Source organism: Rana temporaria, chromosome 3, assembly GCF_905171775.1.
Source record: "Rana temporaria chromosome 3, aRanTem1.1, whole genome shotgun sequence".
NCBI lineage: Eukaryota > Metazoa > Chordata > Amphibia > Anura > Ranidae > Rana > Rana temporaria.
The window spans coordinates 233,324,239-233,340,647 of NC_053491.1; the positions used below are offsets into that span (position 1 = coordinate 233,324,239).

The following is a 16,409-nucleotide window of genomic DNA, read 5'->3' on the forward strand; positions in this document are numbered from 1 at the left end:
TCCGTCCGTGTGACGTCAGAGCTGTGCGCCGGGCGCTTCCCTGCCCATGTGTTGTCGGTGAGAGAGAGAGAGAGAAAAGATGGGGAAGGTGAAGAAGACTCGGAAGAACACGTATAATTATAATGTGGATAGGAAGAAGCTGAGGCGCCGAGCGAAGAAGAAGAGTGCTCCGAGGATCCAATGGTGAGGAGACTGTGACAGAAGAATTGCTGCCGTACGCTCATTTCACCCCAGGAGGCTCTGACTGTACTTCAGTCTGCCACCATTCATCTACACTGGAAACAACATGGCACATGTAACCAATAGCTTTGTATAGAGAAAGGATGGTTAACCACTTGAGCACCAGAAGATTTTACCCCTTCATGGCCAGGCCATTTTTTGGTATTTAGCACTGCGCTACTTTAACTGCCGATTTTGCGCGGTCATGCAACGTTGTACACCGTCAATGACCGTAAACAAAATTCCGGCGCCAGCTCCATCAATTCCCATCCATGTGAAGCATTTCACTCTGATGGAGCTTAAAGCGGAGTTCCACCCATATACAAGTCAGCAGCTACAAAAAGTGTAGCTGCTGACTTTAAATAATCAGACACTCGCCTGTCCAGCGATGCGGGTGCAGAAAGCCTCCTGGAGTTTTGTTTACTGCTTCATGGTTGTGCGGCCATAGTTCGTTGCTTTCTACATATGTTTGGAGCTCAGCGTGCTCTTTGGGTAGACTGGCACCTGCAGCAGAGGAAAGCTGGCAGAGCGCCTGCACTGTGGCTTTGGAGCAGAGTCATCTAACATTCTCCTCATAAAGTGGACATCTTTTGTTGTAAATACGGCATCACATTTTCTAAAAGGTGAACTTGGCCTTTAAAGCGGATGTCCGCTGAATTTTTTTTTTATTAAAAGCCAGCAGCTACAAATACTGCAGCTGCTGACTTTTAATATTAGGATACTTGCCTGTCCTGGAGTCCAGCTAGGGTTGCCACCTCATCCCTTTAGGCTGGGTTCACACTTGTCCTACAACGGTCCTACATTGGGAGCTCATGTAGCATGACGTGTGAAAATCAATGTTTCCCTATGAGAGCTGTCTTAACTGGTCCGACACAAGTCAGTCCGACTTTGAAACTACTCCCTGTACTACATTGATCCTACTTCAGCCCATTGAATATCATTAAAGTAGGATCAAAGTAGGAGCCTTGTCCTAACCATCCGACTTTTGACATCCGACTTGTGATTACAGCAGCAGTAAAAGGAATTTATCTCACTCTGGGATTGTTTTGATTGGTCAAAGAACAAGTCAGACTATCACAAAGTCGGATCAAAGTAGTATCCTGTTCATGAAAGTAGGATGGATGTAGGACCAATGTAGGATCAATGTAGGACCAATGTAGGATCAGTGTAGGACCAATGTAGCAGAGCAAAGTAGGATCAAAGTAGTGTAGTAGTGTGAACCCAGCCTCAAAAAGGAACACATCTGAATTACACAGGTTCTGTGGCTGATTAAGGTGGTAATTAAACTCACTTGGTGCCTTATCTGCATTAAATTAGCCTCAGAACCTGTGTAATTCATATGTGTTCCTTTTTAAAGGGATGAGGTGGCAACCCTAAGTCCAGCGCCGTCCGCAGCAGAGGACGAGCGATCGCTTGTCACTCTGCTGCCCCCCCGCCATCCTCGTGAGGGAACCAGGAAGTGAAGCGCTCCGGCTTCACTGCCCGCTTCCCTACGGCGCATGTGCTAGTCGCGCTATGCCTGCCGGTTGGCTCCCGCTGTGTACTGGGAGCCGAATGTTCCCAGAACACAACGGGGGGGCGGGAGGTGACGTCATGCCCGCAGTCTGCCCGAGACTGTGTGGCCAGAAGTGGGTGCAAATACCTGTCTTTAGACAGGTATCTGCACCCCCCCTCCCCCTGAAAGGTGTCAAATATGACACCGGAGGGGGGGGGGGGGGGTTCCGATCAGCGGGAGTTCCACTTTAGGGTGGAGCTCCGCTTTAACAATATATTTGTGAGGAATTCCTGATACATATGTTTTTATGTGTTTTATTTACAGTGATGAGATCAGAAATGCCTGGAATCGCTCAAAATCACTGGCTGGAAACATGGCTGAGATGGGCCTGGTTGCGGACCCCAATAAATCTCTGCCGATACGTGAACGCACGGTAAGCATCAGTTATTCCACTATGAAGTGATCACACCAAGGATACATATCTTTAAATGACACCTGTACTTTAGAATTAGGCCTAATACCATGAAAGAGGAAATTTAGTAGGGTTGTCCAGATACCGATACCAGTATCGGTATCGGGACCGATACCGAGTATTTGCGCTAGTACTCGTACTCGCGCAAATACTCCCGATACCAAAATAGAATACTTTTTTTTTTTTTTTGTGACATCGAACACAAATTGGATGGCACTGGCATTGATTGAATGGCACTCATAAATGGATGGCACTGATAGGTGGCACTGATGAGATGCACTAATAAGCTGCCTCCTTGCACTGATGCACTAATGGGCACTGATCTGCACTGATAGGTGGCACTGGCTAGCTGCACTTTTGGGCACTGGCACCGATGAGCTGCACTGACAGTGATCACTCCTTCAATGATATGTAGTTTTCCAGTACCGTATGCTAAAAAACAGCCCCACACCATGATGTACCAGTTCTTCATAATTCTAAAGAAAATATCCTTGGTCTGTATTGTGGTTTGAAAACGGTCACATGACATTAAAAAAAAGTATCGGTATTCGGTATCGGCGACTACTTGAAAAAAAGTATCGGTACTTGTACTCGGTCCTAAAAAAGTGGTATCGGGACAACCCTAGTATGGAGGCATTCTCCCAGCAACCAGTTTTTTTTTTTTTTTTTAGGCTCCTAAAGCTGGGTATTTGCAATTAAAGAGGTCTGAGCCCTGTAACCACAATCTCACTAGCCCTAGATGTGCCCAAGCATTAATTTCTCTTTGAAGGTGGAGAATGGCAGGAATAAACGGCACTGTCACAAAAAGACACTTACCGGCCACTTTTATTAGGTGCAACTGTTTAATTGCTTGGTATCACAAATTGCTATGCAGGCAATCGCATGGCAGCAACTCAATGCATTTAGGCATCTAGACGACTTGCTGACGTTCAAACCAAACATCAGAAAGGGGATTTAAGTGACTTTGTTGGTGCCAGACAGGCTGGTCTGAATATTTCAAAAACTGCTGATCTACTGGGGTTTTCACACACCACCAACTCTAGGGTTTACAGAGAATGGTCCAAAAAAGAGAAAATATTTAGTGAGTGGCAGTTGTGTGGCTGAAAATGTCTTGTTGATGTCAGAGGAGAATGGGCAGATTGGTTTAAAGCATTTTTATAATTTCTTTACTAGTAATGGCTGCGATCTGCGTTTTTCATCAGGACTGCGACATTATGGCAGACACATTGGACACCTTTGACACATTTTTCTTAGTTATACATTTTTGTAAATAAGTAATTTTTCCCCTTCACTGATGTACACTGATCGGCATCACTGCTGGGCATTGTAGGGGCAGCACTGATGATCCCTGCTTTGATTATCTGTGCAGATCTCCCCTGTGAGGAAATTCTGCTGATCGGCTCTCCTCTCACGCTGTCAGTGTGAGTAGAGGAATGCCGATATCTGGTATTTCCTTGTTTACATGTGATCAGCCGATCACATGGGTAAAGAGGCTCGTCATCGACTCTTTATTGTGATCGGTGATGCGCCATGTCCCAGGGACAGAGCGCACCAATAGTCTAGGGGTGCATGAATAAGGTGTAATACCTATTGCTTGCTCCAGTGGGCTTTCACCCCACCTCCCCCACCCCCCTCATCCAGTCCTGCATAGCCTGATCTCTAAGGTGCTTTGGGCCCTGATCGGAAGCTCATCTACTTGTGTACAATGCAGGATTTATTAATAGCACATGATGACTCGGAGATATTGCCCACAGCTCAGTGCTTTGGGTGGAAGAGAATAGTGCTGAACTGAGGGAAAGTGTAGGTAATACAGCTTTTTATTGCACCACCGGGACTAAACAAGCATTTGATCTTTGCATTAGGGGGGGGTTTCTGCAACAGTAGATTTTATCAAATTTCAGCTTTAAATGGTTTATTAAAACTGTATTCTTATACTGCTTGGTTTGTTCTCTTATTTTTTTTGTAGGTGATTGGTGAACCGAGCAAAGTTCGAAAGCCATATGTACTAGAAGGTAAGATGTCAGTCTGATCTCACTCTCGTATGCGTCTGAAAAGTTTGTATTATAAAATGTAACAAACTGTGACGGCATTTGTCCCTCCTGGAGCTGTAAAGACCCAGACTAACCCTATAGCGGTCAGCAATAGAAATGCATGTGTTGAGAACACTGCAAACCATTAAAACATTTGCATATATATAGGCAGACATTTTGCAGATGTCTTTACAAAAGGAGATGCAAATTGGTTATAAACGGCAGCTTTCATATACCCCTTGAGTGGCTTGTAATTCCCCTCCACCTGCAATACATTTGCCCATGTAGTTTTTTCTTTACTCAAGAAATGCCACTTAATTTTATGTTGCAGCTCTCAGATGTCTTTTTTTATAGATATTTGTACAGGCAATCTTCTGGGACCTGTGACGTGTCCCAGAAGATTGCCAAGTGAGAGGGTCCGCCTAGGGGGAGAAGAGTCGACTACGCGGCCTCAAGTCAGAAACAGAAAGTGGGACAGGAAGTCCCACGCAAAACTAGGCCCCCCCCCCCAAAAAAAATGACATGTATATATGGCATGTAAGGGGGGGCACAAGGAGTGCTTAAAGGGGAAGTTCCACTTTTGGGTGGAATTCCGCTTTAACTATGTGATTGGGGCCACCTTCACTTTTGTTAAAGTGGAACTTTACCCATAACGGCTAAAAAACAAAACAAAAAACATGTTCTTTAGCGAGGAACATGCATTCCCCATTAATAATTATATCACAAAAATGAGTGTGGGCTGTAAATTGCCTCCGGAATTGCTCCTGTTTCTTCTTGCCCAAGGCTGCCATTTTTCTGAAGCTCAGAGCTCCTGAGCAGCAGTGAATCTAATATACAAAGAAAAAGAGCCGCTGATAACCTGAGGTGGAATATCTCGTGTGCCAGCCCCGGCCCGCCTCTGTGCGAAACTTGTAAGAAAAGAAATGGCTGCACATGCAGGAATTACGATTTGCCCTTTATTGTTCAAAGTGATAACACCAACACAAGGTCACGTAGACGCGTTTCACACAAACATCTTGTGCTTAATCATTCCCAAAGTAATGATTAAGCACAAGATGTTTGTGTGAAACGTGCCTACGTGACCTTGTGTTGGTGTTATCACTTTGAACAATACAAGGCAAATCGGAATTCCTGCATGTGCAGCCATTTCTTTTCTTACAAGCAGTAAATCTAAGGCTGTCACCAGATCATCCTCTAGTGCACAGGTGTCAATCGCAAGGCCCACGGGCCGAATCTGACCCTCCAGGCCATTTCATGTGGCCCTCACACCTCTCATGCAGCTGCAGGAGAGCTCCAGCCCTCCTCTGATCCTACTCCAGACCCTTACTCTCTGCTTTCAAGCAATGAATCCAGCTTCTTTCCAGCAGTAGTATAAGGAAAGGGGGTGCACTGTGATGTAGGGGGGAGGGTGGGGGACTCAACTTCTGATGGTGGAGTGACTCTTGACATCATGTAAAGGGAAGGGGATGTGCTGGACATTAATCTTACAGATACAACCGGCCCTTTTGAGGACAATCATAATGCTGATGTGGCCCACGATGAAATTGAGTTTGACACCCCTGCTCTAGTGGCTCTAATTTTTGGTGCAGTGGCTAAAAATAGCAACTGAGCATGTGCAGAGAGGGATGAGATGGTGTATTACTGGATATTAAACGGTATAGGCGCCTAATTTTAATGTTTTTTACATACCCATACCTGCAGAAGGTGCCAGCATGAATTGATCTAGCAGGACTTTTATTTTCTGACTAAAGTTCCACTTTAAGAATTTGTGGGCTGCAGAAGATCCCTATTTTGGATAGAGGACTCTGTTACCCAATCAAGAGAGCATCACTTGATGATGATGTCATGTAGGATTCTCTAGAGGGGGCACTCAAAATATTCCATGTAGTGTACATGTCTAACCTGCAGCCTGAGATCTCCAGGGGAGGAAATGACTGGCAGTGGGATTTTCTTCTGCATTTGTGCTAATCCATGTTATGTTACAGGTCTTAAAGCTGCTGCCAGCCTGCCATCCAAACAGACTATGGGCATCTCGAGTGACATGATTATGTATGTTCGCCACATGGTGGAAAACTATGGTGAAGACTACAAGGTACCAAACTCATGCTTATACAATATTGGTTACACTCTTTTTTTTTTTAGTGTTTGATGTTTTTTATTTATTTTTTAATCCAGTAGGGGGGGATTTCCACAAATGTTTTGTTCTATAGATCCATCATGAAATAAGAGAAAATCTCTCCAAAGTAAGGGCAATCACTAGAATAACTGTCCCCATGAAAAGATTTCTTTATCTATGTGAGAGGTGGGATTTTCCTTCAACTTCAGTCTGGGTGATATTGGTCACAGAGATAATTAGATTAGAGGACACGCACAATAAAAGACCTGAGGGGGTCACAGAAACCAGTGTCGGTCCTAAATTGCACTACGGGGCTTTGACTCTGGTTTGCAATGTATTCCTTCAATGTGATATGGTATGTGCCATTTTTTTCCCCTAGATTTATCATTTTATAATACTGTCACATTGTTTCTGCCTTTTTCCATTTTTGTACCTAAAGTCTATATGGGTATATTGTGTTTAAACTTTTGTTTAACCACTTCAGCTCCGGATGAGTTTACGACTTTCATGACCAGGCCATTTTTTTACATTTGGCACTGCGCTATTTTAACTGGTGATTGTTCAGTCATGCAACACTGTACACAAACTACATTTTGTAATTTTTTTTTTGCACACAAATAGAGCTTTCTTTTGGTGGTATTTAATCACCACAGTTTTTTATTGTTTATGAAAAAATATATAAAACGGGCAACATAATGGCTAAGCAGGGCAATAACTTTTCCGCAGGATGTGGAAACCTTTGCAAGAAGATCTGAACAAATGAATGGGGTGGGCAACTACATGGCAAATGAGGTTTAATGTAGAAAAATGTAAGATAATGCATTTGAGTGGCAAAAATATGAATGCAGTCTACTGACAAAGTTTGCAGGTGGTGCCGACAGGGTCACCTACAGCTTGAATTTTTGAGTTCAGCAGAAATTCAGCAAGATTTTTCTTTTTTTTGCATTAGAGAATAGTGTGGCAACAAAGGTTTTCTGATATGCATATGTGGGGCCAATTTGCTTTGCTGTGTTATTAGTATGTAATGTGTATGATCTATGGCAGCCGCTACTAAATGGCGGCCCGTGGTCTGAGTCCGGGCCGAGTGCCGCTTCTGCCCGGACCGCCAGTATAATTCTAAATTGCAGCAAGCGTTGGGGTTTGCTGGGACCACGGGTTTCCCCAGAAACGCTTCGTGTGTGCGCGCCTGCCCCCTACTGCAGTTCTCTGAGTTTACAGAAGACTCACAGGCTGCAAATAGGAGCGTGATGTCACATGCGCTGCGGTTCCCGGCTCTCCTTATGTCGCAGTATCCGCCCCTTTGGTATTTCAGTGCCCTCCTGCATTCAAGGTATGTGGGCCATTAGTGATCACTAATGGGCATATTTTTATTGTGCACACTGCTGGGCACCTTTTTTAATGTTATGGGGCACTCTGATGGGCACATTTAATTTTAATGTGCACGCCGATGTGTATATTTTTAATGTGCACAGTGATGGGCATATTTTTTTATGGGGCACACTGATGGACACGTCCTGTTGTGCCCATTAGAGTGTCCCTTAACATAAAATGTGCCCATCAGTGTGACCCTTATTTTATGTTAAGGGACACGCTGATCGGCACAATTTATGTTAAGGTGCAACTCTGATGGGGACACCTGATGTAAAGGGGCGCTGTGATGGGGACACCTGTGACTACAATCTTTCTGAGTCATAGCACAGACTTGAGATTCGGACCTTGGCACAAAGAAAACTTTGGCGACCGGACCTCCTTGAATTTTAATTCGGTACCCCTGATCTAGGGCTTCTGGCTAAATAGATGATTTCCATTTTTGACTATTCATTTTTTTTTGTCTCACAAGCTGACATTTTTGGTGCTCCACACAATCCCAGATATCAACATTAGTTGGCAATAACAGCATTATGCTATTAATATGTACTCTGTATGTAGACCTGCATTGATTATTGGATGAGAACCTAAATTTCAAGGATGTACAGCTGTGCTCATAAGTTTACATACCCTGGCAGAATTTATGATTTCCTGGCCGTTTTTCAGAGGATATGAATGACACAAACTTTTCACTCATGGTTGGTGTTTGGCTGAAACCATTTATTATCAATCACCCTGATCAAAAGTTTACATGCCCTGGTGATTTTGGCCTGATAACATGCGCAAAGGGGTTTTGAATGGCAATTAAAAGTAACCATCCTCATCTGTGATCTTTTTGCTTGTAATTAGTGTATGTATGTATGTATGTATGTATATATATATATATATATATATATATGTATATATGTATATATGTATATATGTATATATATATATATATATATATATATATATATATATATATATATATATATATATATATATATATATATATATATATATGTATGGTGAATGTTTCTGGGCTTCTGACAGACCCTTGCATCTTTCATCCAGTGCTGCACTGACATTTTTGGATTCTGAGTCATGGCAAAAAGTAAAATAATTGTTAGAATCTGCAGGAAAAGGTAGTTGAACTGTAAAAAACAGGAAAGGGATATAAAAAGATATCCAAGGAACTGAGAATGCCAATGAGCAGTGATCACATTCTAATCAAGAAGTAGAAAATGAGGGGTTCTGTTGAAACCAAACAGTGATCAGGTAGACCAACTAAAATTTCAGCCAAAGCTGCCAGGAAAATTGTTCAGGATGCAAAGAAATACCTACAAAAACTTCAGGTGAAATACAGGACTCTGAAAACATGTGGAGTGACTGTTTCAAGATGCACATGAAGAAAGATGGGCTGCATGGTCAAGTCGCCAGAAGGAAGCCAACACTATGTAAATGCCACAAAAGTATCCCACTTACAATATGCCAATCAGCACAGACAAACTTCAAGTCTTCTGGCACAAATCATTTGAAGTGATGAGACCAAAATGTAGCTTTTTGGCCATAAACACTTCATTTGGCGAGGAGCCAACAAGGCCTACGATGAAAGGTACACCATTCCTACTGTGAAACACGGAGGTGGATCACTGATGTTTTGGGGATGTGTGAGCTACAAAGGCACAGGAAATTTGGTCAAAATTGTTGGTAAGATGAATGCAGGATGTCAAAAAATACTGAAGGAACATTTGCATTCATCAGCCAGGAAGCTGCGCATGGGACGTACTTGAACATTCCAACATGACAATGATCCAAACCACAAGGCCAAGTTGACCTGTCATTGGCTACAGTGGAATATAGTAAAGGTTCTGGATTGACCATCTCAGTCTCCTGACCGCAATATCATTGAGCCACTCTGGGAAGATCTTAAACATGCAGTTCATGCAAGACAGCCCAAGAATTTACAGGAACGGGAGGCTTTTTGCCAAGAAGAATGGGAAGCTTTACCATCTGAGAAGATAAAGAGCCTCATCCACATATACCACAAAAGACTTCAAGCTGTCATTGATGTTAAAGGGGGCAATACACAGTATTAAGAACTGGGGTATGTAAACTTTTGATCAGGGTCAATTTGGGTAGTTTCTGTTGTGTTGATTTAAAGCATAAACACAGTTGATTGATAATAAATGGGTTCCGAACATAACTAACCATGAGTGAAAGAAATGTTTGTGTTAGTCATATTCTCAGAAAAATGGCCAAGAAATCATAAATTCTGCCAGGGTATGTAAACTTATGAGCACAACTGTATATTGCAATCAGTAAGTTGATTAAAAATTGCTTGTCTTTAGTCAGGTGATTACTGGTAATAGATCACTTGCAGTAAACATACTGAACTTGGGATGAGCTAAATAAATGTCTTGAACTGGCTGGTAGAGAGACTTATTTTTCTTTCTTTTTTTCGGTGTAGGCAATGGCTCGAGATGAGCAGAATTACTACCAGGATACACCCAAACAGATAATGCGGAAAGTAAACCTGTACAAGCATCATCACACAAAGGAGTACCAGACTCTGCTTGCATCAAGAACAAAACAGTGACGCAGCTATTGAAATTTCTTCAATGAAGACTTATGTGCGGACATTTTCCATTAATGGACAGAAATTAAATCCAGCTGCAACTTCAATTATCCAAGGCCCATCCTGGCATGAAGCAAACCCATGACCAGCTGATCCTAAAACAATTGTATTTTTATATGTATGTGTAACATTAAATAAGGACAATGGCAAAGTAATATTTTATTGTGTATAAACATATTTTGGGTTCTCTTATAAAATTAAGTTAGCAGTAGCTAGGCACGTTTCTGAAAAGGGCAGATGGTGGCGCAGGGACCAGCCCTCCCATCCTGTCCCCTCAGATTGTATCTTGTTGGTCATGGCTTTGGTCAGTCCTCCAGTGTAGTCTCAGTCCTTCCACAAATTAGAATCTTCGCTCTCCCTGCTAAGTACAGGACAAGTCTGCATATTCATTATGCACTTTTCTCTCTTTCAAATGAGTTCTGGCAGCAGCTATTTTGCAGCTGTATGATATTTTGCTGCGATTCTCTCACTTGGTGTAGCCGTTTTTCAAGCAATGACCTTACAGTCTGTAAATTTGTACTCTGACCAAATCCATTGCAGACAGCACTGGTTCCTAGTAATGTCACCTCCCTTTGGTCCTGGATTTGATGCAAAGATAGCTCTGAGTGAATGGCAGCAATATCAAGTGCTGACTGACAATCCTAATGAGAGAAGAAAGAAATTTGATATTAGCGCAGAACATGTTACATACGTATTTAGCCTTTTTATGTCTCAACCCATTCAAGACTGATGTTTGATAGCCTAGATAGTGTGATAGCCTAGATAGTGTGATCAAAGATCAGATGCAGCCTAAAAGTTTCTCCTGGATAAAGCTTTTTGCTTCAGTGCTACCTACTCTCTCCCAAAAACTGTGCATTACCATTCAGTAAAGTCATTATGCCCATGTTTTCTTTTATAGTGGGGGCTTAAAAAAGGTAAACAAAAGATCAAATAGTGCTTATTATGTAGTCTTCCATCCCACCAGCAGATGGAGCTCTAGTCTCCTTTTCATATATTTAGCTGTGCTAAAAGAAGCTTGTTTATAAAATTAGTTAGTAGTGCAAGGCAAACCTTCTCGACCTTTTTCATTCCAAAAACCCCCACTTAAAACGATTGGGATCAGTGGTAAGCAGGCCCCTTACAGACGGCTTAAAAAGATCTTTGGTACCCTGTCACTGGCTTTGACACTCGGAACCATTCGGGCACCAGCAGATTCGCTCAAGGTACGCAAAAAGAAAAATTAGCGCATTAAATGTGAATAGTGAACATAAGCAGCAACTAACAAGTGAAATACATACATAATAATGGAAAGAGATATAGCTGTGATAAATAAGGAGGTGAAAAATACTATTTGGAGTAGTATAACATGTATAAAAATAACAAATGTGAAACAAAAAAAAAAGTAAAAAAAAAAAAAAAAAAAAAACTATTTGCAATAAGTCCACATAAAAAAAAAAAAAACGCGATACTGATGAAAATCCACCACCGAAAGTGAAAACACCATAAGAAATGCGAGCTTACCGAATGGCAAGCAAAGAGCTTGCGGCTGAAACCCCAGCCCAGGCCTTTAAACCGTAAATTGCAGTAACCGCCAATGGTAATCAAAGGAAACCCCAGATGATTGATGTCACCCAAACAGATGAGGTACCAGAAAGGAATAAAGAATCGCCATAGTGAAGTTCTGTAAAACAACAAAAAAACTTACAAGTACAGGAGGAGACGTGCTGACGTCATCACGTTACAGTCAGAGCATACGGGCGTTCACTTAGCCGGTCTCTTTTACATGCTGCATACACTTCTGTGCTTGTAAGTTTTTTTACCTTTATTAAATTGTATTTATTTATGGAACTTCACTATGGTGAGTCTTTATTCCTTTCTGGTACCTCATCTGTTTGGGTGACATCAATCATCTGGGGTTTCCTTTGATTACCTCTGATGGTTACTGCAATCTATGGTTTAAAGGCCCGGGCTGCTAGCACCCTCCATTGTCACACTTGCCACTTTTTTTGGGGGGGGGGGTGTTTGAATAGAAATGAAAGGCAAAACATTTTTGCATAGGTTATAAGAAAAAAAAAAAAGTACTTATAATAAGCAAGTACCATCACAAGGGGGCATGGTTTCCAGGTTACATCAAAGCATGGCCCATCCCCATAGCAATACAAGAACTGTCAGACACTGGAGCTGCCAGAGCAGAGGGAGCATTCATCTGGGGAGGAGTGAAACATTGCAGCTGACCTTATTATACTACACTTTTTTTGTGGGGGGGGGGGGGGTGGTATTTCCCCCCCCTCAATTCTGAGGCAACACGACTATTGCATCCAAATAAAACAATTAAATTCTGATAAAAGTGAGGACATGTATAGGTGTTAAGGAATGTAAAAGCAGTGCTTACACACTTGTCTATTATGTTTAGCTTTAAAAAAAAAAAAAAAAAAAATTCTAACAATTTGTCAAGTATATCACACACACACACACACACACACACATATATATATATCAGTATTATGTAGTCTTATATTTGGCCAGCAGGAAGTGCGCTAGGCTCCTTTTCACATCTGTCTTTTTTGTAATAAAACTTATTTACAAAACTCAATAGCTCCAGTTGGAGCTTACACACCATATCAGTGCTTTTTAAAACAAAGACTATTTTCCTTTAAAAGCCAAACTCCAGGCAGATATAAAAGATCCAAATGAATGCAGTGAAGAGAGCATCAAAGCACCCCTTTCTATAAACCACACACTATTATAGGAGTATCTACACAGTGCTGGCTTAGCACATAAAAAAGCAAACAGCTGATGTTTACCTGCTTGTTTGCGAGCACCATCAGCGGTAAATGCGATGCCTCTTCCAGAAGTCGATGTAGTTCTTGTCTAGCAAGCTGCAGGCGCTTGTCATCCGTGGAATCCACAACAAAAACCATTATATGTGCATTCTTCAGGTACTGGTTCCAGTATGTCCTAAGGTTCTGGCTACCACCTACTGTGGAGAGAGGAGAAATATTACAGTACATATACAGGTGCTTGCAGATCCCTCAACCTTTGTTCCATGTTTTGTTTGAAATGTTGTGAAAAAAATATATTTTACCATTTTCTCAGGGGGCCTGGGTCTTAAGATCCCCCACAGGTGGATCAGATTTAGGGCGAGTACTGCTGAATCAGCCAAAACTAGAGCCATGGATGGACTTGCAAAAAAAAAAAAAAAAGGAGAAGGAAGTATATATTTATATTAGGAGGTGCACCGAAATTTCAGCCGCCGAAAACATTTCCCCCCCCCATTCAGGTCAAATGGAAAAACGTCAGATACCGAAAGGGGGCGTGGTCCATCCTGGAGCCCCTGCTGCACATTAAACAGTCCCATAAGCAGCACTGTTTTTTGCACTTTTTTTTACTGTCAGGGCATGGAAACTTTAAAAGCATTCACTGTTTACTATTGTTAAAGAATTTACCCTGCCCCAGTTTCACCAAGGTTGATAAGGCTGTGCAGCACTCACATGTAAGGCAATACTAACGATCATGCCAACAAACTCGCCTGCTTTCAGCTACCAGTTTAACCAATAACTGTCAGACCTGCAGATTTTAGCAAAGAACAACAATTAACCAAGTCTTCTAATGAAACAAATGTTCTAGTCTAGACAACATAAAATCCCAGTGCGGTAGAAAGCTTAGGAAACATCTGGCAAGGGCTTGGCTCTTAGGCCCCTTTTACACGTGCGGATAGTATGTCCGTATTTCATCCATCCGTTTTTGGATGAAATACAGACATACATGTATCCCTGGGAGATGGCGGGTGTCAGCAGATGAACATCCGCTGACACCCGATCTCATCGGTCCCCGCTATTGTCCAATTCTGCAGACGGAGAAAAAACCCTATTTTTCCATCTATCATCGGATCGTGTGAACACGGACAGACAGTCCGTTTTCATCCGATCCCCCCATAGAGGAGCGCAGAGAATGTCTCCTAAGTCTGTTTCCACTAGTTCGACTTGTCATGCAACTTTGGACAAAGTCGCATGACAAGTCATAGCCCATTGATTTCAATGGCCCCTGTTCCAATTTATGTGACTTAAAGTTGCAGCAACTTTGAAAAGGTTCCTGCACTACTTTGATGCGGCTTTGATCCAGAGACTGTAAAGTTGGACCAAAGCTGCACTCAAAATCACGCGACTTGGGGGGGGGGGGGGGGGGGGGGGTGTCGCAAATGTAGCCTAAAAGCTTCAACCATTGGTAAAAGTGATAAGACTGCTATATACTGCAGATGGGAAAATGCATTTGGCAGTTTATATTTACTCAAATAATTGTATTCCCATGTTCTGTGTACTGTGGGAGACCAGATATAGTGACTGCAGGGTCCTGGGTTTAGGAACACGGAGTCAAGGCTGATACAAGACAAGGAACTATGACTTTCAGCCAGCAGTTTGTTCTAGGTCTGTAAGGTTAAGGAGGTCTCTTGTGTTGTAAATTCTGCCAATGGTGGTTCATTGAGAGCATAGGGCCTCTAGTTGCCTTGCTTTTGTGCCAATCCAATGGCTTCAGAACTTAGTCACATACCCAAAACATTTACATAAATGTTTCAGATCAGTGACTACATACCGAAGCCATAAATAGCCAGACAACAAATATTTTCCTGGTGCCTCCATGGCAGCATACCAATGGTTGGTGGCTCTGCCCTCGTCCAACCCACAGGACCACGTAACTCTATAAAAGAAAGTTACTCCTCTCCCTTCCCTCCCCTCCCCCCCTCAGGCATTCTTTTTCCTGTCCTCATCCCTGCAGGATCACAGATCAGCCCTGCCTCACCGTCATATGGTGTAACCATTGCAGGTTAATGCTCTTCTGCAGTATGGAGTCCCATTACTTTGACTGCTAAATGCCTCACATAAGTATGGGAGCCCGTTTTTCTGTGGATCTTTTTGGGGCCTGTCTAAAAACATCCAGGAGCATCTCCTTCTCTGTGGCTTTTGGCTGGCAATTTCTGGGCAAGACAACACAAGCTACCTTTTAGAGCATACAATAGCATTCCAATGTTTTTGCCTCACCCTCTTCATGTCTTCTGACAGTGCATCGAATTCTGAATCCATGTGCACCCGACACTGCATCCACGTGCACCTGGTCCTACCTTCATGTGCACCTAACACTGCACCCATGTGCACTGGCGCTGCCTCCATGTGCACCCAACATTGCATCTGTGTGTACCTAGCGCGGCTTCCATGTGCACCTATCACTACATACATGTACACCTGACGCTATCCTCGTGTGCGCCTGGCACTGCCACCATGTGCGCCTGGTGCTACCCCCCCTCATGTGCGCCGGGATGCCACCCTCCTGTAGGTTCATTCCTGGGAGCCGCTAGTGGCCTGATTCTGCCGCCGGGGTGCTTCGCCATTTCCTTCCTGTGTGTGCGCGGGCGCTTCTCCCTACATAGAATCATCTCGGGGGGGGGGGGGGGGCGTAAAGTCACGTCACATGCGCAGTAACCTTTCTGAGGCTGAGCGGTGGCCATTTTGGTACACCCTGTCCGAGATTGTCTAAGGCCCCATACACACGAGAGAATTTATCCGCGGATACGGTCCAGCGGACCGTTTCCACGGATAAATCCTCTCAAAGATTTCCGCAGATTTCTATGCGATGGAGTGTACTCACCATCGCATTGAAATCCGCGCGGAAATCCTCTGGCGATGACGTGTCGCGCCGTCGCCGCGATTATGACGCGGCGACGGGCGCGACGCTGTCATATAAGGAATTCCACGCATGCGTTGAATCATTGCGACGCATGCAGGGGATCCCTTCGGACGGATGGATTCGGTGAGTCTGTACAGACCAGCGGATCCATCCGTGGGATCCGATTCCAGCGGATAGATATTCTGTGCATGTCGACAAATATCTATCTGCTGGAATTCGGAAATATCCGCGGATAAATATCCGCCGGAGTGTACACACCATAGAATCTATCCGCGGATAGATTCTATGGTGTGTATGGGGCCTTAGACTTGAATTGGCCATTAATCGGACAGAGAAAAGACATCTTTAGGTGTCTGCTTTCCTTCACCTCCCTCTTATAGAGCTTAACCAATATACTGATGGTGTGTGTGTGTGTGTGTGTGTGTGTGTGTGTG

The 16,409-nt window shown here is 43.2% G+C and overlaps 2 protein-coding genes across 2 annotated transcripts in view; one reads left to right on the forward strand and one right to left on the reverse strand.

The window, feature by feature from the left end:
• On the forward strand, window positions 1-10,472 carry NOP16 (NOP16 nucleolar protein). The gene is made up of 5 exons (XM_040344463.1): window positions 1-183; window positions 2,039-2,147; window positions 4,153-4,198; window positions 6,202-6,308; window positions 10,150-10,472. Exons 1-5 carry the CDS (start codon window positions 80-82, stop codon window positions 10,276-10,278), a joined length of 495 nt encoding a protein of 164 aa, XP_040200397.1. The 5' UTR covers window positions 1-79; the 3' UTR covers window positions 10,279-10,472.
• Window positions 10,464-16,409, reverse strand: part of ARL10 (ADP ribosylation factor like GTPase 10) — a 22,791-nt gene continuing 16,845 nt past the window's right edge. Inside the window, exons 3-4 of the mRNA XM_040344462.1 lie at window positions 13,101-13,276; window positions 10,464-10,958 (exon numbers count right to left, since the gene is read on the reverse strand). Coding sequence (XP_040200396.1) covers window positions 10,707-10,958; window positions 13,101-13,276 — 428 coding nt within the window. The 3' untranslated portion in view covers window positions 10,464-10,706. The remainder of the gene's footprint in view (window positions 10,959-13,100; window positions 13,277-16,409) is intronic.